The sequence below is a fragment of the Leptosomus discolor genome, chromosome 6, assembly GCF_034619465.1.
Source record: "Leptosomus discolor isolate bLepDis1 chromosome 6, bLepDis1.hap2, whole genome shotgun sequence".
Classification (NCBI taxonomy): domain Eukaryota; kingdom Metazoa; phylum Chordata; class Aves; order Leptosomiformes; family Leptosomidae; genus Leptosomus; species Leptosomus discolor.
Window position 1 is genome coordinate 9,568,474 of NC_141396.1, and position 27,032 is coordinate 9,595,505.

General features: G+C 40.4%; 1 protein-coding gene across 10 annotated transcripts in view; it reads left to right on the forward strand.

The window, feature by feature from the left end:
- ABLIM1 (actin binding LIM protein 1) overlaps positions 1-27,032 on the forward strand; it is a 138,837-nt gene that overhangs the window by 61,367 nt on the left and 50,438 nt on the right. For all 10 annotated transcript variants that reach the window (XM_086466876.1, XM_086466877.1, XM_086466879.1 and 7 more), the window contains 2 exons: positions 2,651-2,777; positions 3,861-3,954. In XM_086466876.1, coding sequence (XP_086323002.1) covers positions 2,651-2,777; positions 3,861-3,954 — 221 coding nt within the window. The remainder of the gene's footprint in view (positions 1-2,650; positions 2,778-3,860; positions 3,955-27,032) is intronic.

Consider the following 27,032-nt stretch of genomic DNA (forward strand, 5'->3'; position numbering starts at 1 on the left):
CAGCCTAATAAGACAGTACTGGGCTATTAGTTTACTTTGATTTTAGCCTTTCAACGTATCTGTGTTTATCAGAATGGAAATAATGGTGTTAATTTATTCTTGCAAAACACTTCAAGGAACCCAGAAAGAATAAATGAATGTCATTGTTGCTATAGAATAATAAAAACATGTTACCAACTCCTTGTATCATGCATGAGCACAAGATTAAGTGTGGCAACACCACCTTTGGCTTACAAAGAAGCAATTAAACAAGTAGAGATACTTCATGGATCCCTAGTTCCCCCATGTAACTGGAGATAAATAAGATAAATATAATAAAGATAGATACTGGAGCAGATGGACCTTTTGTATAAGGCAATTTTTCTATTCTGACTGCTTCAGAAATTCAATTAGAAGCAAAATGAAGTGCTTTAAAAATCTCTTTATTGGTTCCATATCTGAGAAAGTTCAGCTTCACGGAAGCTTCTTGGATAAAGCTGAAAAAAGCATGGGAAATAGAGCAGATTTTTTGAGGGATTCATGTGACAAGGAATGTATCATGGTTTGGCAGGACCCCAGGTCAGGAACGTGGAAGCTGGCACACTACGGAGAAGCAGCAGTGCTAGGAAGCTGAGAAATGGGTGCTGTTTAAAACTGCAGTTCAGCACATACTGAGACTGGAGGAAAGATCCCATTCGTTGTCACAATCGGAAGGCAAATTGCACAGTCTCAGATTTAGCAGAAGAAAACAGACTGGAAGGGACCTCAAGAGATGATGTAGTGTCATCCCAAAACTAAAGGCAAGATCAGCATGTCAAAGCCATCCTGACGGATGTTTGCTTGTCCCCTGCTCAGCCCCATGCTGGAAATTCCAGACCCTCCTTTGGTGACCTGTTCCAGCCTTTGCTGTCATTACAGAGTGGCATGGAGCCTTGAGCTGGCATGGAAGAGCAGAGGGATCCGTTACATGGTGTCAGTTCTTGTCATTTCATCATTTCGATTTGTAACTTTTGTCCTCTAGAGCAAAGTCCTGGTATTACGACATCTCAGCATTGCTTTTCAAGTCCAAGTCGTGTCAATGGTCTGTGACTTGCATTTTATCACAAGATACCATGGTGCTTAGTCCCTTCTTGATTTTTTACGGGATTTGAAAAAAGGAACACTGACAGAAAGAGGGACGTGCTGCAAATTGTGACCTGGATAGTAGGACTGCACGGCATATATTTGGTGCTTTCTTGGCCCATTATCTAGGAAACAAAAGTCAGGCCCTTTAGTGTCAAAAAGAGTGTGTCTCCTCCCATTATCAGTTGTGATAATAAACTTGGACTTGTCCTTTTGCAAGGTGTGGTGTTGCCTGGGCTGTAAGCCCATAAAGAGATGAAGGCTTTCAGGCTGTACCTGTTCAGTCATCTTGAGCAGTGCAGCCAGGATGATCTTTTCCCTGGTGCTTGGGCTTTACCTGCTCAGATTGCTCTGTTCCTCTTGGTCTCTTTTTGTTGATATTTGTTGATGTTTGAGGCGTTTAGAGGGATGTTACATTCACCAAAGGAACGCCGAGTTTGGGGATAATAAAATATGGAAAATCCTTTGTTCCAGGCAGTCTCCTCTGTGGTCTCCATGTGTGCCTCAGCTGATGGGCATTCCCTTTCTGCTTCACTGGTCTTTCAGGCCTTCCCTTCCCTCAGTCCCTCTGTCCCCTGAGGCTGGGCACAGAAGCTGTAGCACAACCCTTGCACTTCAGTGCTGTCTGCCACATCAGTCTCTTCAAATCTTACCATGTGCTGAATTGCCCCTTACCAGGAAATCTCTTTGAGTATTTTATGTTTAGATGGAGAGGAATGGAAGCTTGGGGCTGAGCCAAAGATTTCTGACGTGACATGAGACATTGTGGCATCCTCTGGGACAGAGGGCATTCAGTGCTCCTGGCTTCGGGGTTGCATTCTGCCATCAAAGAGTCTTTCAGAATTGCAGTGAAAATGAGTGTTGACTACCAAGGTAGTACCAAAATTCCTGAGCAAGAGTCCCTATGCCGGTCAGAGATTACGAGAATTACAGTTTCTCACACCTGCAGGTGGAAGACAATATGCCCTGCCATGCAGCCTTCACTGCTGTCATACTGCTGTCACCCTTGCCTTGGGCCCTCCCTCAAAAAAGGTCTCTCCCCCTGTTCCTGGCTGAGATGTGCCACCGCCCCTGAGCGCGGTGGACACACTGGGTTTTGCTGCCACCCAACGGGGAAGTGCAGCATCCTGATGATGCTCACTCAGGCCTCCTTACTTAGCCTCATGTAAGCAGTCTAGATCTTGCTAAAAGCACAACGAGAAATAACGCTGATTGCTTTAGAAGACATGGAATTTTTGCAGTGAATATTTTTGTAGCTCGTTCCTAACGAATTCTGAAGTTTGTACAGTGCTTGCCTGGCAGCCTTTGAATCATAAACATGAGCATGAAAAACAGAAGAGGTACTTTCCCTCTTCTACTGTGTATGTCTATAATGACAAAGACTGAATCTTTGTATAGGACCTGGAAAGTGTTTGAGGAAAGGAAGACATACCTTTGCATTCTGTGTAATTCTCCCCTTTGGTGGTCAAGTGTTGCAATAGGTGGGTGGTTAATGAGGGTTAATGAACTAAGTAACTGACAACAAATGCATTTGTTTGTTTATTTGTAGATTGTGCTGGCTGTGGAAGAGACATAAAAAATGGACAAGCATTGCTAGCTCTGGATAAGCAGTGGCACCTGGGGTGCTTTAAGTGCAAGGCCTGCGGGAAGGTCCTAACTGGGGAATACATCAGCAAGTAAGTAACCTCTGCATCTCTTCTGCACTCTTGGCATGACGGAGAAGAGCTTGCAGCAAAGTTCACCTTCCGAAATCCAGTTTTGAGCACCTTTCCGTATACACCAAAATCTTTATTCCCAGTAACACCTGAGTTGGGAAATGAATGTAAACTGAAAAGTAGTCTATATTTAATACCAATACAGAAGGGCATATATGTTCCCACAAAGGAGCAGGTGAATTCCTGCATGTGTTTTCTGAGTTAGCCAGATAAAGCTTTGTGCCATTTTGCTTTCCAACATGTGCTTTTGAGGAAAAAAAGCAGGATCCTGTCCATTGCTTGCCTTTGCTAGAGAATAGAGTAAATGTGATGATGTGATTGACCTGACACTGTGTTTCTCATCTTCATATAAGAAACAAATGACGAGGATTTTGAGCGGAAGGAAGTGTAGAGGAAGAGAATGGGGAAATGTGATATAATGATAAAATAGAGGGAATGAAGATACAGTCTCTGTTCACCACTTCAAGCATATAACAGACAAAAAATAGAGAAACATGTATGTTTCACAAGCCTGTCATTCAGGGGTGTATAATATTTAATAAAAAGTAGCATCTGTAATTTCTCAGAAGTTATGTGCCTGAGAAATACTCCTAAGCTGACTGGTGTTTCCATTTTTACTATATGTTCTTTTTGATACTAAAAAACTACATAACCTTACAACTGCTTATACTCTTGCAGACTACCAAAAATGTTGTTTTTTTTTCTGAATTGAACAAAAACTATGATAAAGACTGTGATCTCTCATTTCCATGGATGTTAGTTCCACTGATTCCCTAGAATTGCACCACCTGTAGGTTTAGAGAGTCTGTTCTAAATGAGATTTACTTCAGTGGTTTGTACCGGATGCCTTTTCTTGATGTGAATTTAAGGAATAATTCTAAGAGGCACTGTTTTTTTATTCTTCTACTACAAAGTACTTCCTTTGAATTCTCTCTCATTTGCCTATTGCTGTGTGTAGAAAGTTCAGGACTGAAGACAAGAGAAGAGTGCAAATCATGCTATTTTTTAAAAGGTGGTTTGTAACTTGTGGATTTTGTTTTTCAGAGATGGTGCTCCTTATTGTGAAAAGGACTATCAAGTTCTTTTTGGAGTCAAATGTGAAGCATGTCACCAGTTCATTACTGGGAAAGTCCTAGAGGTAGGTGTTTCATAAACTAGAGTTTAAGAATTGGGCCATGTCCCATTATGGAATCATAGAATCACAGAACAGTTTCGGTTGGAAGAGACCTTCAAGATCATCGAGTGTTATGTCCTCATGCAACTGCAGAGAATGCAAAAATTCTCACAGGAAAGTTTTTTCTGCTGATTTTCGAGCGAAGTTGCTAATTTTCAGAAATATTTTCAGGGTTTTAGCTTTGCAGTCATCAGGAAAAGTAAGTGATAAGGACTTAATTGCACTAGTTTCTATGGATCTGTGGTTTCTGTTTCTTTTTTAATGGTGATGTGCAAAGTCTGTTGCACTGCTTATTCCATGACAGATTTTATATACTTACAGAGGTAATTTGAGTATTGAAATCACCTTTGGCAACCACAAATTTGGCAAAACTTAATGACATGAGATTTTTCTTCTTACATGAGGCCAGATGAGCTGAATGATGCTGAGAAGGTGAGAGGGAGAAATGTGCTGGAGAGATAAATTGCATGGTCACAAATGAGAAGGCAGAAAACATCAGAACCATCTCTTTTGTTGACTCTTAGTTGGACTCCTCAGCCTTCTCATGGAAACTGACCAAATCTTTTGAGAGATGTGTATCGTTTGTGGTCAGTATCTCCATCTCCCATGGCTGCGATGAGTTCTCTCTGAGCTGGAATCCTTGAACTATGCATGGATGCCTCTATGTCATCACTGACATGTTTAAGGGGCAAAAATGCAGAGGACCTTCCTTGTTACACTGTCATTGAGACAGGAGCAGCAAAAGTGTTATCTCTTTTCCCTGTAAGAAACACTGATCAATGGAAAGAGCTTAAGCTTTGAGCTCAGGTCTGGAACTGGGCTGTATGGCTTGATTCCAGCTTTAGTGATTTTCAATACTCCACTGTTCCTGGAAAAAATGCCTTTACATAATAAAGTTTGTGGAAGAAATGGGGAGCCACAACGAACTTCAGTTACAGGTGTATTTTGTGAAGAAGAAACTGGATGTACTGGATGTTTTTCAGTGAATAGTAGAAAATAAACCTGAAAGCGTTACAGAAATAAAAGCAGCTGGAATTTGCTAGTGAATGTGTATTACAGGTTCTCTTCTTTGTGTTGCATCTACTACAAATATAAGACTGTGTCAGCCCTCATGAGAAGTTTTTGGGTTTGATGTAAAGTGGTAACAGCTTGTGGTTTTACTTCTGGAGGTTTCTCTGGTTCAGGATTCAGTATATTAACCGGGCTGGCAGGCACCAAATGAGGGACTCGAAACGTGTGTGGGCACCCAATGCATTTGTTACTGCATCTACTGGAAGGAAATACAATTTTTTTAATTAGCTAGGCTCTTAGTCTGCCTCCTTTGCAATGTGTATCTAATTCCTTTGGAGACCTGTGTAGATAATTAGTGAGAACAGTCTGAGTTTTCCCTTGAGTAGGAAGGCTGTGTCTCTGGCTTTAATCTAGTGGTCTGCTACCTTCTGCTTATCTATTTCTGCCTACTGATGAGTTTTTCAGTTTAGTACTATGTATTGGTGGCACATCATAGTTGCATTCCAGCACAGGAAGCACTGCAGGAGAGAAGTAATTAGATTTGTGAGATTAGGAAGCATAAATAAAATTAAAATAATAAAATTATTTTAGATGCACATGATAGGTGCTCTAACCTACAAGCAATGCAACCTATTCAGGGGCCTGGAGATGAAAATGACAAAAGAGAAGGTTATTGGAGTCTGTGGAGAGCTGGGAAGAAGTAAGCTATTCCTATTTGGAGCCTTTTGTGTGGTGGATGTGAATATAGCAAGGTTGCACTCATGTTACTCTTCCTAGCATCAGTGAGAATGAAACTTATCTTTCTGAAAGGATCGTGAGCTGTATCTGAAGATATGAAGATGAGAATAACTTGAGATATAAGGAAACAAGATAAAGACAAATAACAAGAAACTGAATAACTTGAGACTAAGTAAAGATTAATTAAATGTAGGACTTTGCTGTCCTAAGCTAAAGCTCAGGTTATCAGAGACATTGTGTCCTGCATAGAACCTTGATGCAGTCATTTTGTCCCCAACGTTGGTTTCTCACTCCGTATTTCTTACTCTTCGGATGGTTATTTATTATCAGAAGAAGAGACAACATTTTGCTGAAGTAATGAAACATGTCCAGCCTTTTGCAAGGAACCACCTCTTCTAAGTGCCAAAATCAGATAAAAGAGATAAAAGATTTTTCCATTTGACCTGCAGAATCAGAATATGCTGATGAATTAGAAATAGATCCTTGGAATGATCTTATCAAGATGTAGAAATATTAGCCATGCCAAGTTCTGGGTAAGACTAGAAATTTTGCTTGAATTATTTGTGGCTCTCATTGATTATGAGAGGCACAACCCGTAATAACACAGTAGAGGGCAGCAGTAGCTCAATATGTAACTCAGACCAAGCTCCGCTAACGCCTGTAGAAGTTGGATTACCCGTATAGTGCAACTCTTGAAGGCTGACCGCTGTCTGAAAGGTGCAGATTGCTCAAGTCCTTAGAAACTTTCACCCAAAAAGTTAGCACCGTGTAGCCAGGGGGGGCATGCAGACATTGGCTTAACTGCATTACAGTGTGTGTTACCAGCCTGGGTAGTCCATGGAGTTCTCCAGGTATCATCTGGGAAGGCAGATGCAGGGGAGGCTTTCAAGCACTTTCTGTCAATATGTGGTGCCTGAAAAGATTAGCCTGAAAGCAGCTAACATTCAGTAATCAGAGCAATTTATCAGAACTGTGGGCTAGTTTCTTGGCACGACCTAGAAACATTTTACACTGTCAGAGACGCACAGTTACAAAGGGGCAGTAGTAATACCTCTAAAGGAACTAATAAGTCAAAACTTAGGATGAGAAAATCATGTGTCAGCACATGTGTCCCCTTTGGGCAGAAAAGATAGTCTAAAGGATGGGGTCAGAGCATGACATAAATCCTCTGGTAATAACAGAGATGAGAGATCGGAAGCAGCCACGGGGCCAGGGCAGATAATTCACAGGACAGGATGCAACGGTTCAGGGAGGGCTGCAGACCTATTTGAGGCAGGACAATTAACGATCTCCTTATCCTGTGCAGGAAATCACTCACAACCTTTCAGTACACCTGAAGTTTTAATTTAGGTAAAGCTTGAGATTCTCACAGGAGGATTGCTGTCTTCCTTCTTTGTTTTCTTTGGCAACATTTCTTTGGCAAATTTGGGTATTCTGGATGATTTATATCATGTGGGTTGTCTCTTGTCCTGCTGCCTCTCTTGGGAAGGAAACCGCAGTCTTGGTGCAAAGTAGCACAATTATAGGAATGGTCTCAGTGGAGGTTATGGCATCACTGACTAGCTCAAGTTATACCTACTAACATCTAGTGAGAAAAAAACCTCAAAATACTTTGTATTTTGCCTTTGTTAATAAAAAATAGTATTAGTAAATTCACTGATCAGTATCTTTCATTTTATTTGTCAATAAAATAATTTGTTATGTCAGGAGCAGAGTATACTATTTCATCATCTTCATCAAAATAAATGATCAGAAGAGATTGGAGGGAAGTGTATAGTACATTGTATACAAGCACTTCCCTCTAATGGATCAGAAGCGATTAGCAGCATGCCATGGTAGTGCTGCATTATTTTCTGCTTGTTCTTGTTACATCTGGGACAGTCTATAGAAAAACTGAAAGGAAATGAAAGCATGAAACTTGGCTTTGGTTTTACAGGGGCTAGTGGTATCTGTTTTTCCAGCAAAAGATTAAATTTTTAATTTAAAGAGAAATTGAGATTCTTTGCAACATTGCAGGCTTGCAGCTCCTGTTCATTTTTGTCGCTTGGTATGGCTTAGCACCTCTAAAAAATACGGCTTTCAGTCTTCTGCAGTGAGCAGCCAGCAAGAGAGACAATCACTCCTGATGTGGAACTAAGAGTCTTCATCTCAGAAGCAGCTATGCAGTGCCTCTGGTAGGCACCCTCAGCAAAGCCTGTCAGAAAGGCCAAGGTTTGAGTTCAGACCTTGAGATTCAAGCCTTGAGATGATGGACTCCCACCAGCCATTCCATAGAGGTGATCCACCTGCTCAGTTAAGAAATGCATTACTAGACAAACAGTACTTAATTTGCTAATACCCACATGTTATGGAAGAATGCTTTTTTTTCCTAGGCTATAGATCTAACAACTTTCATTAGCCATGAAAATATTAAAGAAAATTCCATGTGCATTTAGATCAGCTCAGATATTTCTCATGTATCATTTGGCACATAACCTTCCGTAACAGATAGTCACAGATGATAGATGAGTGCATGCCAACACAATAAATATGGTGAGTATCCAATATGAAATAGATATTGCAACTCTCTTGAGCATACCAGATACTTTAATACTTGAGTATTTCAGGAAACGTCAAGGCAATAGAGATCAGTGTTCTTCCTTGGGTTTCTCCAGCAGAAAGGAATCTTTATTTACGAAAAATTGCTAATTTCTCATTAACTCTGGTGAAAAATGTTTTTGTCAGGCGATAACAGCATAGTGAGAGTGAGGACTTTCACACAGAGTTTCTACTAAGCTGTTGTTTTCATGGCTTCAAGGCTTGCCTGTTGAAAGATGTCCATCTGATCCTAATCCTGCAAATTTCTGTGTAGACATGTGTAACTCCACATGCTAAGTAAACTTCAGCACATACTTAGCTATTTGAAAGATGCTGGCCTAAATAATTTTTGTCTAATGTGGTTGTCGTACACAATATAACAATTCCTCCAGGGCTTAACTCAAATTATGTTAAATCAATGAGATTTCCATTGACTTCAGAGAATGGTGGATCATGCCTATATCCATGTATTTCATCTTTGCTTATCTAAAGTGTTTTACAAAACTTCTAAGTATATTCTTTCAGTTCTGCAGAAAGAAGACATCAGGGCAGAAACAGGTGGATATTTTGCATGAAAACATACAGAAAGCCTGAGAATAACATTCAGGTCTTATGATTTTCACTTTTTTGCCTATTAGTGGTATGAACAGGGTTAAATTTCATTATCTAGACATAGAGATGTGTATATCTGCTATCCAATCCCTCAACCATCTTGCTACTCTACTGATTTATTTTTATACTTATACTTGCTTAATATTAATTTGCAAATAAAAAAGCCATTGTGCGATTTCTCTTGGCTGTGCATAGCTCGAGTTCCTGTTCTGATGGGCTGCTGCCTGCCCTGTGTTTGTTTCCTGTGCACTGTTGAAACTTGCACCCCACCTTGTAAGCAGTGGCATAACTCCATTTTAACAGATGGACCTGAAAAGGAAAATGCCAGGGCACCAGAAGGCTCCCTTGACTTCAGCCTGCAAGGTCAAGTCTAAATGGGTTTTTGATATTGTAATTTATGCTGAGCTTCCCCTGATTTTAAAGAGGATTAGTAGTTTAAGATGTGGTATTTAATGTGAAGGAGGTTTAGTACCTGTAGATAACTGTTGCTTTAATGTGCCAGAATTTTAAGGTTTCTCATCTGTGCTGCAACTCTGAAAGATGTCAATTCTGAGACACCTTGACTTCTGAAGTTAGGAATAAATAACAGTAATTAGGGGTGGGGGGGACACACAAACAAACAGCGAAAGCTGCTATGGTTGTGTAAGGAGACTGTATCCATATTTAAGAGGCCTTTAAGAAGAGCCTTTAAGTTTCTTTAAGTATTGTTTTCAGAGCTAGAGTTAGAAACCTGTGCTGTGAGGGGTTCAGAGAAGTTTCTGCCGATTCCTTACATGTGAATGATTCTGTTCTAAATAAATAACAAATAAATGACAAAACAACATTGCTGGTTCCCATACGAACTATAAATGATTTATTCGAACAATGTCTGTTTATGTTGTTCAAGGCTGTGCCTTCTGCCACCACTTACCCATGCAAGCAGCTTTGCTGATGTGAGTATTGGTATTCAGATGCGTCAGTTGATTGACTTTCAGGAGCCTACATGTTTAAATAATGTATTTTAAGGAGATTTAGGCTTATAGGTCATGTGAAAACATCACCCTTCTCTGCAAAGATCCATGCAGTAGAGAGTTCAGATAGGTACTTCCGTACATTCACGCGTCTGGTCTGTTCTTATAACAGTATGCTTTCTAGACTGAGGAACCATGTAGAGAATCTCTTGAAACAAACAAAGATTTATTTCAATTCCATTCAGAAATGTTAAATGAAAGGCTAACATACATTCTTCTTCTGAACAAAATAGTTAGCAAGGCTGTTTTCATAGTTGTTATACAAGGAAGTATCACAAAATGTGTCATTTACTGGTTTTTAATGATGCAACCTGTACTGGTAATGCAGATTGAGGTGATGTAAAATTTTAACAACTGATGAACTGAACAAAGACTGATGATATGATGGATCCAAATCGGTTTGGTTTTGGTGGTATATTAAAGTTGTGATAAAATAATATCCCTGAAGAATGTATTACTATTCTGTTTTCAGAGCACTAGGCATCTACTGGTTTGGGTGTCTTACAGGCTTGAGAGAGACTTTGCACTCAACCAGTATCTCCCAGTCACCACTGTCATCCTTACACACCGTAAAAATGCAGGGGAAAAGGCTACACTGCAAATGAGAAGAAGTCATGGCGTTTAGTGCATGCTTTCTTAGTACTGTGATTTGCTTTGTTTGTGTTTAATTTTACTGCTGTTACAATAAATGAGAAAAAATGAACATGTTGCCTGAATGTCCCAGGTAAATTATAAGAAAAAGCAGCAGCACGTGCTGTGATGGTTTGCCCTCTTGAGTCAGACAGGTATATACTGCAGACCACAGCACTTCTTTGATTATGGAAAATGCCTGTTGAGGGATTAGATAGGGTCAGTGCGCAGGGCCCACCGTAAATTCATCAAATGTTCATAGAGTGTGTCTGAAGCATGATTGCGCCCAAAAAGAGCAAACAGGACAAAGGGATGCATGTGCCAGTGTGAGAACTGGCCCCAGCACTCTGCCTGCATTAATCTGCATTGGATTAGAATACAGTCTCAGTCTGTTTCTGAGAAAACTAGACTAACACCCAGGAGGCTGTATAAATTCTTCAGAAGCCATAGAAGTAATATTTAATAATGTCCAGAGAACGAGAGCACTGATTTCATACTTAGCAGACGCCTCTCCCCAAGGGAAAAATGTTCTGAGTTGTATCAACATCAAATTAGTGGCAGGCAAGTGATGAGGAATGGTCTCGCGCCTGCCCGGGCCGGCATTCTTCCCCCTTTTCCTTTTTCAGAGTGGGTTGGCCGAGTTACTGCCGGAGTGGGTTTAATGTGCAGGGAGGATTATTTGCTTGTTTCGGTGGGTGTGTGCAGGCGAGCGCGTGAGGGCGAGCAGAGGAGGAGTGAGGCTCAGCGCTGGGTGCAGTTCCAGGCACTTCGCTGTGAGCTGGTTCGGTGAGAGCACAAGCTGGCTGCATGTCGCTTCTGGTAGTGCGCCGAATTCGAACAGAGCCCGCCGGGCTGAGCAGGGAATGGACTTAGACTGAAGAATTATTGTCAGAAGGTAAATCCCTTCCTGTGAAACTAAATCTGAACCATGGCTTTCTTTCAGCGGGGAGAGGGGAGTGCAGCTTTGTGATGTGACTGAATAGCTTGCCAGTGGTATCATAATAGGGTGCTTGTACTTTTGTTCCTGTGCACCAGAAGGATTTTTTTTAAAAGGCTCTGTGTAATTCTGTGGTTTAGATAAAGAGTGTGCAGCTAACATGATTTTAAACTGCCAGGAAGAGAGGAGAATGGCACAGAGCTTGGGCAGTTTCTGATTGCATCTGATTGCTGATGTGTGGAGCAACAATATGATTCTTTATCTCAAATAATTCTTAATATAGTTTCTTGGCTCTTTTGATCAGTTCTGGAGATTTGTTGCGTAGAAATAAGATTTCCAGTTTCCCTGCCTTTTTGCTGAGAAATGTGTTTTATCAGTTAATGTAGAACGCTGTTGTTTTTTTTTCCTCATGTGGGGTTTGTTTGTGTAAAAATGGAGAAATGAAAAGTTTAATAATAACTCAGGATATGGGTAAATGGTTCAGACAGGTTGTCTGTGTCGCTGAGTAGCAGCATAGATTTAACTTAATTTAGACTGCCCTTCCCTTATGAAAAATATGCTAGATGTAATTGCCTAGAACAACACACCATGCACAGGGTCAAAAATCTAGAATAAATAAACTTCCAGAAAAATAAAGTAAATTGCTTCACGTAAAAATCTTTCTAACAGGATTTTGGTGATATACCACCCACCCCACTGACCCACTCACCCACGGCACCCCCCCATCTCAAAAGACTGAATTTGGCAAGAGGGATATCTGTAGTTAGGAAAGACTTGACACATAAAGATGACAAAAGAGTATCTGAAGTTGACAGAGCCCTAACAGAAGTTCAGTTGCTATGGCAGCATAATCACAAGGCATTAACTTCTCAGCAGTGGTTTGGAAACCAGCCTTCAGTCAATTCAAACATCAATAGGAAGGGGAGGAATGTTAAGAGCATGTAGGGATGGTGAATAAGAAGAGCAAGTTGTAACAAGTAATTTGAAAAAATAACCAATTAAAGCTTCCTTATTGCCACAAAGGGATATGTGAAATACTGCAGGTGCTTATAAAAATATGGCTTATGTGTATAAATTGCTTCCGTGAGTACGATGTTGCTGATTAGGATCTATATTTCCTAGCACAGCATCTTTAGCTTTTACCTCTTTGATTTAGTTAAATATTCTCTAGTGTGTTTCTGGCACTAAATATTACTGAAAAAACTTTAGCAGGCTGATCAAAATACTTTAAAATGACATTTCAGTAGAGGCATTTATATAAAGTTTCTTGCCACCAACAGCAGCCTTTGTGATACACAGCCATTGCATGTATTCCAGTAACACACAACAGGTACTTAAAACAAGTAGCTTTTTCATGTCTTAAGAGGTGCACAACACATACCTGTTTTTAGTAGAAGAGTAACGTACCTGGATGACTTTAATTTTCTTGTTGCATAGCTGTATTAAGAATTCAATTCCATGGTCGTCACTGCAGAACACATCTTGTTCTCCTCTTGCAACAGTCTGCTTTAGGGAAAACATAATGCTCCATTTTTATTTTGTAGCTCCCATTGCTTCTTCTGTTCGTCTTTTAAACCTGTGCGTTGTGCTCGTTCTGCCTGCCACAATCACCCACAACAGAGCTATAAAATGAATAAGGACCCTGCACTTACCCTGAAAACAGAACTTCCTCCAGTGTCGCTGTCTCTCTGTCAGTAGCGATGTCGTGACAGGGGAATGTGAGGCACTCTGTAGCAATGCAAAATTATTTCAGCCAGTTAGTTTTTGTTTCTCCTGGACTGAGATCACAATGAAAAATGGGTTAAGTGGTGAAATATTCTTTTGCAGGACTGTGATCTTTCATTTTTAAGTCCTGCTTTAAGGCCTCCACTCAGTGGAGAGTTTATTACTGACTTCTAGAAGAGCAGGATAGGACTTAGACCTGTCCCCCATAAAAAGTAATTGTTGGGAAGAATGCAGCAATAACATGTTTGAAACTTGGAAAGTGGAGAAGAGCCTGTTGGGGCAAGTCTATAGCTGTCACCTGTTTGTAACAGGCTCCATCCGGGTATTGTGCTTATTGTTTGCTCTAGGAGGACTCAGTCCCCTCTCTCCTGTCTGCTTTGTCAGGGTGCTTTCCTGAGCGGGGCAGGGGGGGGAAGGAAACAAAACCAAAAGATATCTCTGGAATCTCTAGGACTTTGAAGTCCACAGAATTAACACCTGGTTTCACTGAGCAGGTGCTTTACAGACGAAGAAATGTGATATGCATGAGTATTTTGTGGGTGATTAAATGTTTGAAATGACCACCTGGAGCACAAAATGGGTAGATTTTAATTACATGCTCATGCTACATTAGAAGATCATACAGGTCTAATAGTTCTTTGGATAGATATCTGCAATGTATGGCATTTATTAGAAGACTTTTTCTTTGGAGGAGGAAAAAATAGCACACAGCAAGAGATGCACCTTTTCATCGCCAGCAACGCAGATACTCTGTCATTTAAACTGTGAAACTAGCTTGGGATGTTTTGTGGTTTGCAGAGGTGTCTGAAATGAGTGTCATAAATCATTTGAGTATGAGTTAAAATGCTAAGGAATTGACTTTTACATGTAGGATATGGAGAGAGATATTTTTTATGCATACAGATAGATCTGCTGTTGCTTTGAATTCTGTAAAGCAGTTGCATCTTGGCTGGCAAATGTTTTTTCTTAGCAATGAGGATAGTAAGAACTGAGGTAGTAAAAAACTTGAAGCAGATTTATCTCAGCAGGACCCCTGAACTACTGCTGTTGAGGCAACAATCGTGGAGACCCTGTACTCAGCTGAAAACTGAGTGGCAGCAAATGCCAAATATCAGCAGAGTACGTACTGGTGGTCTAACATTTATTCAAAGTTACTCTATTTGAAAAAAGAGACAACTGTTTCTCTGCATCCACTGGTTACCTTGATGTCCTTTGATATTTCCATTTTAAATTTAGCGTAACATAAACACTTTGGCTAGAATTAGGAAACAAGCATTCCTGAGAAACGTCTGGATGTAGTCAAATCCAGGCTCAAAATTATATATGGGTGACTGGAGTTAGGAGCAATGTGATTGGGAAGAAAAATATTTGAAGAAAATCTGTCCCTTCCCTAGATTGTCATCCGTTGCTTGTTGTGACCTCTTGCTGGAAGAGATTTCCAAAGGTAACAGCATTACAATTAGTCAAGGATAAAACCCGTTCTTTAGACTTTTTAAAGCATTGTCAGATCAGAAGAGTGGGAATGACAGTCACTTTCAGGATCTGTTTGCTACAAGAGCAGGCTCTAGTCACTAAAAGAAAAAGTGCTCTCTGCTCAATTCACTCCCAAGATGTTTTCCTGTTAGAACAATCTGAGTCTACAAGGTACAAATTAGCTAAAATTGAGTGCTTTGTGTCTACTTTGTTTCTTACAGGCTACCTTTGTTTTATGTTCTCTCGTTGTTTTCCACGGATGTACTGTGTCTGACCTCATGCTTAGTTTCTTTCCCCCCTCCTTTGGCCTTCACAATTTTTATTTCTGTGTTTTCTTGGGACACTCCCTCTGAACTGAATGCAGACATCAGAATGGAGACCAGGCTTTGCTAAACTGCATGCCAAAGGTTGCATGATTCCTGAAGCAGCCTTCTGACAGAAAACTGGAAAGACAGTTCTGTGTTAGATGAACAAGAACATCAGCTACAGTTATTTGGATCTAGCGGTGTGCTACATGGAGGTCCGGCAGGGCTGGGAGTCTTGAGAATTTAAGTTCTCTGCTTGGCTCTGCTGCAAGCATTAATTCTGATCCAAGGAGAGTTGCTTAATCTCCCAAGCCCTCACTTGCTTTATCAGTTAGAAAGTGGTTTGCACTTGCCCGCTGAATAGGTTGACATGAGCTTTGCCTAGTGCCCCATTGACCTCTTTCCTCAACCTTCCCCATGCTACAGAGCCGTTACAGTGCTGGACTCTCTGGGTTGGTAGCAATTTTGGTGCTGATGCAGCACACCCAACCCCAGAACTTCTCCTGGAGTTGCACTTGAACTGTCTCTTTGAACCACAAGCCACAGGAACAGAAACTCTCTTCTAGCAGCAAAGCCCCTGCTATACCAGGAGTTTTGCTGCTTAGCCAGGACAGGTCTCAGTGAACTGGTTTACCTCTACTGAAAATTTTTCCAGTATAACCTTAGACTCTGAGTCTAATTATTCTGGTGTTTTGGTCTGGACCTGTGCTCCCTAGGAGCAGCCTGGTGCATGTGTAAAAGCTCCTCTCTATGTAAAGCCTGTTGGAATAGATTTTAAGGTCAGAGGAACTGCTAAAATCATCTTGCTTGACCTTCTCTTTTCAAAATCATAGAGCTTTTCCTAGAAACCAAATGAACGCTTATCCTTTGGGAAATTATCCTGCCTTGTCATGAAGTCTGCAGAGTGATTGTAAGGCCAAAATTTTTCCCTCTTGCTGCTTAAATTATCTTTACTTTTTAGAAACTTCACCTTATTTTGAGGTTAAACTTGTCTAACTTCAGCTTTTTGATGTTGTCGTAATTTTTTCAATGGGATTGAAAAGCTTATGCTCTTTCCTGCTATTATCGCCTTTCTTTGCTTTTTATAACCTGTCCATTGTGATGCAGTCATCTCTGAAGCCTCTCTCTGAATAATGATTTAACTGTGAGTCCTTCAGGTTCACAGCTGAAGACTCACGTTGTTTTGATGGTTCTCCACTGAACCCCATTCTGTAAATCCACATGTACGCACTCATCAGTGTTATAAAGGTGACGTTGCAGTATCTGCTTTTCCTTTATGTTCTTTGTGTACATTACGTGATCAGAAGAGACAGCCCTTTCAGGTACTCTGAGAGCATTTTATGGGAGGTTATTAATGATGTTCTCAAACTGCCCCTCTCAGTTGCTGTTGCCCACAACATGACCCTCAGTCTCACAGGGTCCTGCTTTCTTGATTTGCAGGCATATTGCATTAGACTATTAAAACATACCTGTTGGGTTTAGATAGCTTAAACAAGGATTGTCTCTGAGTCATCAGCAGATTTACCAGGAAAGGTTTTATATTCTTGTCTTTGCCTGTAGTAGAGGTACCTACCTCATGCTGTGGGTAGAAGGAAGTAATCTCAGAGGTACCTGGCTCAGCAGAGCCTCCCCTGCTAACACGTCCATCTGTCAGAGAACTGCCTAGCTAGTTTTCTTAAGATTCTTGAGTACAAATTATTCAGGTCTCCTAATGTCTAAATATTGACTCATGGCGAACACAATTCAAAAAATCTTGCTCAAGAAACAGTATAAACACAAGTCTTTTGGCACTTTCAAATGCAGACCAGAAAGATATACTTCCTCAATACTCCTGCCTTTTCTTTGTCATCTTTCATTTTTCATCTACAGCTCGTAAGGGATCTTTGCCTGATCTGTGATTTATTTTTTTTTATTTCCCCATCATGCTTTAATAAAGGCTCCTATTGTCTTTAAATATACTGTTTATAGTTATAGTTATTTCTGTTAACTTTAGCTTTCTTATCAGTTATCTTTATTTCTAACTTAATGACTTAGTCATTGCATTATTTTATTTATTTATTTATTTATTTATTTATTTAATAGTGTCTCAGTTCTTATGATTTTTCTGTGCATCAAGCGTATGGACCATGGTAACTTTTTTGTTTGTATTTTACAATACAGAATTTGGGACATTCAGTAGGATGTCTTAAAAATTCCTGGGTTTATCCTTTTATGGTTACTTTAACACCTAGGAATATGTATGTTCCTTTAAAATTCCACATGCACGTATATATATATATATATATATATATATGCATATATAACACGGCTTTTTATTTCTGTCCGTCTATACATGCAATCAAGTCATGATCAGAATGGAGATAATTGCTAATTAACCTTTTTATGTTAGGATGAGCTCTAGTAGTTATTACCTGCTGTCAAGTTCAAGACTTTCTGATTTATGAAATAATTCTGTTGAATTTTTTTTAAGATACAAAGGAGGTTTGTTACTGACTTTTCTAGCTAAATTTCAGCAGGTTGAAGTCAGCTATAGTTCTACAGACTGAGAAAGTTGTCTCTAATTAAATAAACTAGCAATATCTCAGTCTTCCAAGATACTTCCCATTGTTTTGGAGATGTTGCAGCGCTGCAAATGGAACTTCAGTTAACATGACCTGCTAATGCATATACATCAAGAAGTTCAGCTGGAGGGGCAGGTCGAGGCACTAACAGTCATTTCATGGGGAGAGTTAAAAGGAGAAATGTGGTTGTGTTTCGCTCTTGAACTCCCATATTCCTGATAACTCAGTGGCCCTGTTATCACCTAGCAAAAGAAAACATGGAAGATAACTTGGAAAGTTGGAGATTCCTGGTGTTACGGAAGACTGCATGTCATATGCATCCGGTACATAATCCCTTCACGAGACTCCGTGCTGTCCCTTGACTTGTGCGATGCAAATAACAGCAGCAAACCCAGCTAAGGGCTTTGCTTTCCGCAGGCTAGCAGCTGTGCCTGGAACGGCTTTCTCGCCTTGGTGCAGAGAGACTGATCACTCAGCTGTACAGCTCAGCAGACCTACGCAACGCTCTTGGTAGTCAACAGAGGTGTTTCGCTGGCTGGTTCAGACGAAGTTAAGGTTATGCTAATATTAGGTTGTTTGAAAAGGCCCTTGGCACTACAATGAAGTTACTGTAAAGTAGCTTTGCTGGTTGATTCTGATTCCAAACTAATCCAGCAATATGAATGGGGCTGTAATCAGGTCCTTTAGGTGAAGTATCTTTTCATGTCTAAAATCCATCCTGGACAAAAGGCATACAAGATAAAGGAGTATTTAGTTCTCTAATGCTTTGTGAAGCCTAAAGATTACTAAAGACGTAGGAAGTCCACACCTGTACTTATGAACTGGACTTATTCCAGCAGTGTTAAGAAACTGAGGAGGGATTGTATCAGGCCTTGCCAAATACTTGCTGTTGAGAAGTTCAAAGTTAAAAAAAAAATAAATAAATCTGTGCAATAAACGTGGTTTAAAAGAAAACTAAATGTTGGATGCTGGATTTTGCCCTCATATGCACCTAAAATAAGGATAATGAAGGCAGTGAATTCACAGATTTGTATTGTAATTAGATTAGAATTAAACCTAATCTTAGAAAAACCTAGTACATATATTGCCTCTGGATTGTTTCTGATTACCTACATGTTCAGTCACTGGGACTGGGTTTCTCTGTGCATAAGTATAACCCAGGATCCTAACAGAGATGTTGTTGAAAACCTGGCAATAGGCAATAAAGCTGTGTTTGCTACTGCTTTGCTCCTCTGTACTGCCCACAGCACTGTAACTGGCCCCTTTGGGCTACTGTGAGTACATTTCTTAGTTGAGTAGAATTACTTTCTTTGTACTGACCTCCTGGTGTTAACTGTGTAGATAATAAGTCCTTAACTTTGGTCTGGTGTGTAGCAATAGGTGAATTCACCCCATGAAGACAGAAAGAATAGGTCCCATGAAGACAGAAAGAATAGGTCCCATGAAGACCATTGTTGGTAGTTAAGCATTTCACCTGTGCTTGCAACTTGCTCAATGTTGGATGTTGCAGGAAAGAAAGAATTGAGCTGAAAGTGTAGTCACAAATAACTGCTAGGGTCTTACTAAAGTAAGTCCAGTTGATATTCAGCTGCCATGAGGACTGTTTCTTCATGCCAGCAGAGCAGCTGCACAACTGGGGATTTAGCCTGAATCATCACTCACATCTTTGCTATAAGGAAAAATTATATTCCAGGCAGCTAATAATTGCATTGCTATTAGCAGCAACTGATGGCTCTAACAATATTGTGTGCTAAGGAGTTACAAAGTTTATTACAGTCCGTCTGTTAAGGAATATACTAACATGACATTGTCAGTCACTGTTGGAACACTGGGAAGTATTTTTGTATAAAAATCAGAAACCAGGCATGAATTAACAGTGCAAGTGTTCATAGCAGCAGGACAGCTGCAGTTCTGGCTTACCCAAGGCAGCACAGCAATCAATGGAAGGCTCTGAGGGCCTTCCATGTCTCTTGCCTGCACGTTGTCATTCAGACTTACAGTCACGGCCTCACGCTCCATTTCCCACTTTCCCCCAGTCTTGTGTCTTGCAGCCCCATCAGCCTGGGAACTGCCAGTGTGAGCTCTGCTTCCCACTGCTTCGTCCTGTCTCAGGTTGAACAGAGGCAGAGACTGTGCTGAGAGCTGTTCCTATTGAGATACTGCGGCAGTAGTGTTAAAAACAGCTTTAGAAGGTCTTAGTTTTGAAGATACGTATGAAACAAGGATTTATCAGGCTAGAATATTTTCAACACTTTAATAGTATTACACTTTCCTTTCTTTGGTAGTAACAGAGAAAATTATGGTAGATTCTGAAGTCCTTTGGAAGCAGAGGAGCTGTACTTTTATTTTTGTATCTCAGCACAGATGCTTGTAGTGACTTGCTAAACAGATAAGAGCCTGGGAAAAATGAGTGGACAGTTTGGGTCAGGATGTTGTTAGAGGCAAATTTTGGTCTTCATAGTATTTGTGCTGTTCCAAGCTGCCTGCAAGATCACAGAAGCCTGCAGAGAAGGAAACAATGGAATTTGATGTTATACCAAACATCAAACAGGGTTGAAGGTTCTGTGACCTCTGCAAGTAATTAAAATAAAGCTTCACTGGAAAAGGGTAGGCTACTGCCACAGTTCCTGTTTTACAATTCACGACATTCCTTAAGGGGTTTAAAAGATGAGTCCGAATTATGCTTTACGATGCTCCTTAGTCCTTAAGGGAGTTAAGAAATCAGGTCATTCTCCTCAGAGTCGTGGTAGAACTAAATATTTGATTAGGTTTATCCATCAAATGGGCCCATTACACCTGTTCATAAAAAATTTAAAAGAAAAAAGAAAAAAAGGGGGGGCTTTTACGCCTAAATGTACTCTTAAAACTACATAGCAATTTTTATGGTGTTTAAATAGTATTTGAAAAGTAAAGCTTTTTACACGTTTAATAGCTGTTTGTCAGGTGACTGCTAAGACATCTTTGAACGGAGAATGAGTGAATGCAGCTGTGCAAATGTAACGCAACAAATATGCACTTAATTGTGTCCTTTGGCCAGCAGAAAATGTCTGTTGGTAATTAGTTCTTCCTCTACCAGACCCACTGGCATGTGAGCTCTCCTAGCGGGATTCTTGTTATTGTTCTCTCTGGCTCTTGTTCACTGTTGTTCTGGAAGGAAGGACAGGACTGAAGGCATGAGTAATAGGAAATCTTAAGCTCTCACATTCACCAAAGAGGAAAACACTTATTTAGTCAGACTACAGCTCTAGAAGGACTCAGAGAGTAAAAGTTAGTCTTGTGGGAAGTGGAGACAGAGAGGATGGACTGGGAAAACACAGTCCTTGGCTTTGGAAGTACTATTAGCGTGGGGTTGAAGCTGTAAATGTGTTCAATGCAGGTACTTTTTATGCTGGGTTTCTGGGGCACATTGGATCAGCTTGCACGCAGGTGTAGTTGTAGCTCTGGGGTTGGAGTCCTTCTTGCGATACCCTGACACCTAGGAGTAACGGTACAGTTTTGGCTTCAGGAGGTCCCTGAGGGCACCTGGACAAAGTGAAGGCACTCCGGCGTTGGGCGCAGCGTGAGGAGGCTGGTCAGCGGCGTGAGAAGGGGTTGTGCAGGAGCTCGGTGCATTGGGTGCAGCTGGTGCTCCAGACACCTCCCTGCCTCCCAGCCTTTAGCTCACCGTTACACTGCTCGATGCACGCGGTGTGCCATGCAACGGCTGCGCTCTGTGACCGCTCCCACCCCGGACATCGCACAGGGTTATTACCCCCCATTAGAGGGGGTACAACGCCCCCTGTAAACAGCGCACTGTGGGTTTTAAAATGGCATTGCAGACTGGTTTGGTCAGCTAAGGAGGATTGGTGTGTCCAAGCTGAAGTCATTTAAGAGAACAGGATGCTGGAAGAAGGCTGAAAATTGATAGCTGCTGAGTCTGAAAAGGTGATCTGTGAAAAACTTGGTCTCTCATTATCAACTGTTATTATAGGTCTTGGTATTGTTATAATGCGTAATACAGTGTGGAGTTGTGCTTATGTTACTGGGGACATGTCCTCTGGAGAATATACACATCCAGCTCCCCTGTGTAGTCCATCATCCATGAATCCTGGCTTCTGAGCTGGTAATTTTGATTTTGTTGGAGCTACAACTGCCACTCATAAGCCTTAGAAGAGAGGTGATTATGTGGTTTTATTCTCAGGACTGGTCATGAGGCATAAATTTCTGTAATGGTTTTCCTTAGTAGTGTTTCTCCAAAGTATTTTATGAAGGACATTAAATGTTATTTAAGGTTCTTTGTAGACTGGGAAACTGACGCTCAGTGTTGTTAAAGACTTGATTCCAGTATGTCTTGAAATTACCAGAATAAACAGAACCTTACAAGTATCTAAAATAATGTTAAAACCTATTTTCCTTACATGAATATGCATATAAAGCACATATTGGGTATAGTATATGCATTTAGTAGCATACAGAAAATAAATAGAATGCTTATATCGCTGGTCAGCCACAAATCAATGAGACTTGCAGAACCATGGAAAGCTACTCAAATTTAACATCCATATATCTGAATTTATAATGACACTTATACCTTTGGTCACTGTTCCTTCATTCTGCAATTCTGAGGCTCTAGCAGTATTTGGTAAATGAGTATATACTACTATTTAAATCTAATTTTTTTCTGCCTACTGTGTACAAATGGGATTTAATCTGAGAACCTGTTCTAGATTTGTCAGCGTGGGTAGAAGATAAATAGGAAAGTCAGAAGAGATTCTATATTGTTATAAATTGAGAACTGATCTTTGCTTCTACTGCAAATGCAAGTGCCATTGATTTAACAGAGAATTTATAGGCAAAGACAGTAACATGTAGGTTTAATATTTCTTTTGACAAGAAATTGCTGTCCATTCAATCCATTTAAGCATTTGTATGCAAAGTAAGAGTAATAATGTTCGGTATTATTTCGGTTGGTTTTAGCACTTCCAGGATATTTACAGCAATAAATTTTAATTCAGCTTACTCAAACTTAGTTTAGGGACAGACCTCTATGGTATGGGTCATAGTTTGGACTTGATGGCTTGGATTGTCCTGAAGAGCTCAACCAAAGCAGAAATAATTCACAAGGGATCATAAGCAGGACGGTAGGCCAAGACCTACTGGCTGCATAGCCGTGTTTTGAACGAGAAAGTGATTTGTTGCTGCTGGCAGGGTGCACGATGCCACTTGAGAAGTCCTTGTGTAGCAAAGCTAACTGTAAAGGATTTCTGGACGCAAACTGAACTTGAGAAGGGGTAAGGAGAGCTAGGCAGAGTGAGAAGGCAAGTGGCTTAAACCCTCTTGCACCTTGGCTGAAGAATGTTCAGGGCATGTGTGACTGAATTAATGTTTCTTGTTACTGCCAACAGGATTGTGATGTAAACCTTATAGTCCACAGCACAGTGGCATAAGTTTACAGGAAGCTGCACGTTGGCCATACTGAATGAGGGTTTAGTAGACTGAGAGCTGGGCAAGGCCAGATGTCTAAAAAGCGTGAATATTTCATCCCCTTGTAGATCCAAAAGGTTTTCCTAATACATTGTAAATGACTGATTTTTAGCACTAGTTTTCTCAGATGATCACAGCAAGTCAGGCATAGCAAGATTAGCCCTGAGTTAGTTGAGATGCAGATTGTTTTCCAGTGGATACCCACTGAAGAAAGGCTTCTACTCCGTAGAAACGTTACTGAGGCAGAAAACTCAAGAAACTGGTTTGGAAGTGTTCAGCAACAACTGCATCTGCTGTGGTGTGTAACTCCCCCAAAACCTCTCCAGTGCAGGATGCGTTAGCGCTTCCATTTAGCAAGGTTGTGTTATCTGGGGTGTGGTGTTCATTCATCATCACTCACACTCGGCTAAAATTTGGCCAGTTGTTTCAGCCTTGCGGAAAGATCCGATAAACTTGAAAGCGGTCTTTTTGGCTGTTTTGAAGAGACAAGTGTACATAGTTTAAACTATATTCTCTTGGCAGTAGCGTATCAGAAGTTTTTCCAGGAAAAATATCTTCAGAAAGGCCACAGGGTCTGCACATAATATTGTAAGGTATTCTGGATTTCTCCTGTAAATAGCCTGGCTTTTAAAAACATGTAAACTGCTTATAGCAATTAATAGATAAGTACTTGAATCCAGGCACCCTTTTCTAAAGGATCCTCAAGAAAATTTTGTGATGAGGAGAAAAATAAGTGGAAAGTTTATCAGATGATCACAGCAAGTGAAAGACTCATTGATATTAGCACTAGATGCACCAGATACAGACCCTTTTAGGACAAAGTATGGATCAAGCTAATAGAAGTAACTGGCCAAAGTTATTGTGAATTAACTGCAAAACAAGGAACAGGAAACTCAGAAGCCTGGGGTAGGACTGCCAGAGTAGCTATGCAAAACTCAAAGGGTTAGCACTTTGTGCTTATGACAGTGAAATCCAGCATTTGATTAAATTGTAAGTGCAATATGGCTTTCTTATTCCTAAACAAAAACCGAACAAACAAGACCAAACAAATGAAACTTCAGAAAAACCCAAACCAAAACCACCACACCTCAAAGGCCAGACTGGAAGAACAGAAACTGAAGACTGCACTGGTGTGAATGTGTGATTTCCTTTGTCCACATGCTGTGGCCCTCTCACAATATGGGTATCTCTGCTGGATCCTAACTACCCTTCTTAAAACTACACTGCCCTTGTTGAGCATCAGGGTGGTGCTTGGTAGGGAATTATTTCTTTATAAAACCTACTTCATATGATAAAACTTATGTACAAAGGTTTCAGTCCTTTGTGCCTGGGAATTTGGTACAGCATCTCACAGGACACAGTCCCACCTCAGATGGGCTATCTCAGAGCTTGATTAATGATAATATAACAGGCCCTGTACTCTTTCCAGTTCAGACTGGACAGCTGCTTAGCTACCTTCTTGAATACCTTTTGAGAAGCTATGAATTTTATTTCAGAAAATCCTATGTGCCTACAGAAAATTTGAGCACTCTTAAGCAGCAGAACAGTTATGCTGCAGAGATGTTCTTTAGATGGATGAGACCAGCAGAGCCCAGAAAATATTCCTGTTTTATTATTTCAAATTTATTTTTCAATTATTGTCTTCCTGTTCGGAGAAGATCCTTTCTGGCAGTGATTCAGCCTTCTTAGGAATTTTTTGTATCTCATTAACTGGGACTAGTTCCCAGGACATCAGATTTGCCATCATCTAATACGTCTGAAATCACTTGTGACAAGCAGCTCTGTGGGCCTCGCTCTGCTGAAGAACTTTAAGAATGCTCAAAAGTTGGGAATTTTTTTTACTGAACATAGATAAAACTGCTGTTCTTCTGTATGTACATTATTCTTTGCATGAGGCAGAAAGTGCAGAAAAGGATGTCAGCATCTGCTAAGTGCTGAGCTGTCTGGAGATCTACCTTTGAACCCTGTTCAATCTTCACAGCCCTAAGCTGCACATATTGTGTGTGTATGTATATATATATATATAAAAGTAGCTGTTCTTTGCATATCTGCATTCAAGATCGGAATAGCTGTGGTTTGATGCCAGTGTTACATTTCAGATACATTCAGAGTTTCTTCAATTTCTTTTTCTTAAATTCCAGTCTTGAATGGAACTGATGGGACACCTCAGGGGTTAAATAATTGCTAGACAGAGTCAGAGATGAAGAGGACAGACAGTAATGAAAATGATAGAAAGAGAATGAGCATTAACTGTGTTTTCACTTCGCAGTTCAATATTAGTTTTGTTGCTGCAAGTCAAGTATCAATTCTGTGTTTCCTCCCTCATTAGCTTTTCTTCCTTGTATAGGCATATCTTGTAGTGATCTTTTGTTCTCCCTTTTACCAGAGCCCTTTTTTTTTCGCCTGATAGGTCTAAATCTGCTGTGCAAAAAATACTAAATCACATTAGTCTCCCTGTCTGATGGATGCTGCCCTCTAAGGAGCAGGAATCAATAGCAAAGGCAGTATCTGAGTAAGATAAGTGCAGGTTTTTGCAACTGAAGAATGAGTGTATGGCTAAACTAACAGCACAGCAAGTCCTCTTCTCTGGCCTTGTATTGCTGAAATTCTTGAACAGGAATTGTTCTTAGTGATAATGGAAGATAAATAGTCGTGCCCACAAACACCACTGTCTCTCTTTCCTTACCTTCCTTAAATCAAACCCAAGTACTGCACTACTAAGGCAGGAACAAATGAGAACATGAAAAATAAATGGTGTAACTTCACCCGTGGAAGGGCTGGGTGGCAGAGCTGGTTGCCTGGTAGTTGTCAGGTACTTTAATCCATATACAACATCATCTCATATAGATACTTCTAAATACTAAGCCTGGTCAAACGGAAGTGTCAAATGTGAACCAAAAATGTTTTGTTATTCATCTCGGTAGACATAAGGAGAGGTTGAATTTAGTAATGCACAGTCTCAAGTATAATGAAGTAGGAAATGGATTTGATGACATTTTACAAGTCAGCTACAGACTAAACAGATATGTCATGCATATAACATCTGAGTGGACAGGGAATATTTTGTGGAAAAGGATTTGAAGTTAACTTGGTTGGAAAGCCAGATACAATTTTAAAGACTTTTACAATTCATTACTTGTCACTATTAAGGGTTGTTTTCTAGGATTAATTATTTTAGGATTAAAAAAGCCCGATGTGGACATTGCATGCTTAATTTCTGGTGCAAGGAAGTCAATACATTGGTTGCCTTGGTCTCCTAAGAAGAAATCACATTAATATCTGTACCTTGATCTTTCCTGTCCTTACAGGCCTGAAATCTAATCAGCTTTGTTTATTATGGGTATCAATGTATTTAAGAGAATGAATGGCTCAGTGGATTTGGATTTGGGTAACAGGATCTAGAGTATTTAGTATCTTTACATCAATAGCTCAAATTCAGCTCAAGCTGTCTGTGCTTGTGTAGCTTCTGAATTCACAGGCATCTGTGAATTAAGGTAATGGTCCCAGAAGTGGCTCTAGAAAGCTCTCTCTATTAATGTCCGTATCAACAGTGTCAGGAAGAAGGACAAGGAATGAAATGGCAGGTTGAAAACTGTCATTCGTTCTCTAAATTCATCTGTAACAATGGAGCAATTGAGAAAATACGTTTGACAAAATGAGGAGGCAGGGGGTTTACACAAATACCTAACTGCAGTGTCACCTTATTGCCTCGGACTGTTAGATAGATGGGGATTTAAAAAGGTGTTGGGCAAATCATCGAGAGCAGATAGATTTTGATGTAGCCTCTAGCTAGGACATCTTGACTACTTGAGTGGGAAGGTGTGAAGAGGAAAGGCTGTTCTGTATTGTCTTGTTTCTTACAGCATTTTACCCTAAGTAATCACTAGTGGCCTGTGTTGAGGACAGGGTACCAGACTAGATAGACCTCTGGACTGAAGCAATTTGGCAGATCTTACATTCTTGTCGCTATTGTCACATCGTGAGGGCAATGTTGTATCAT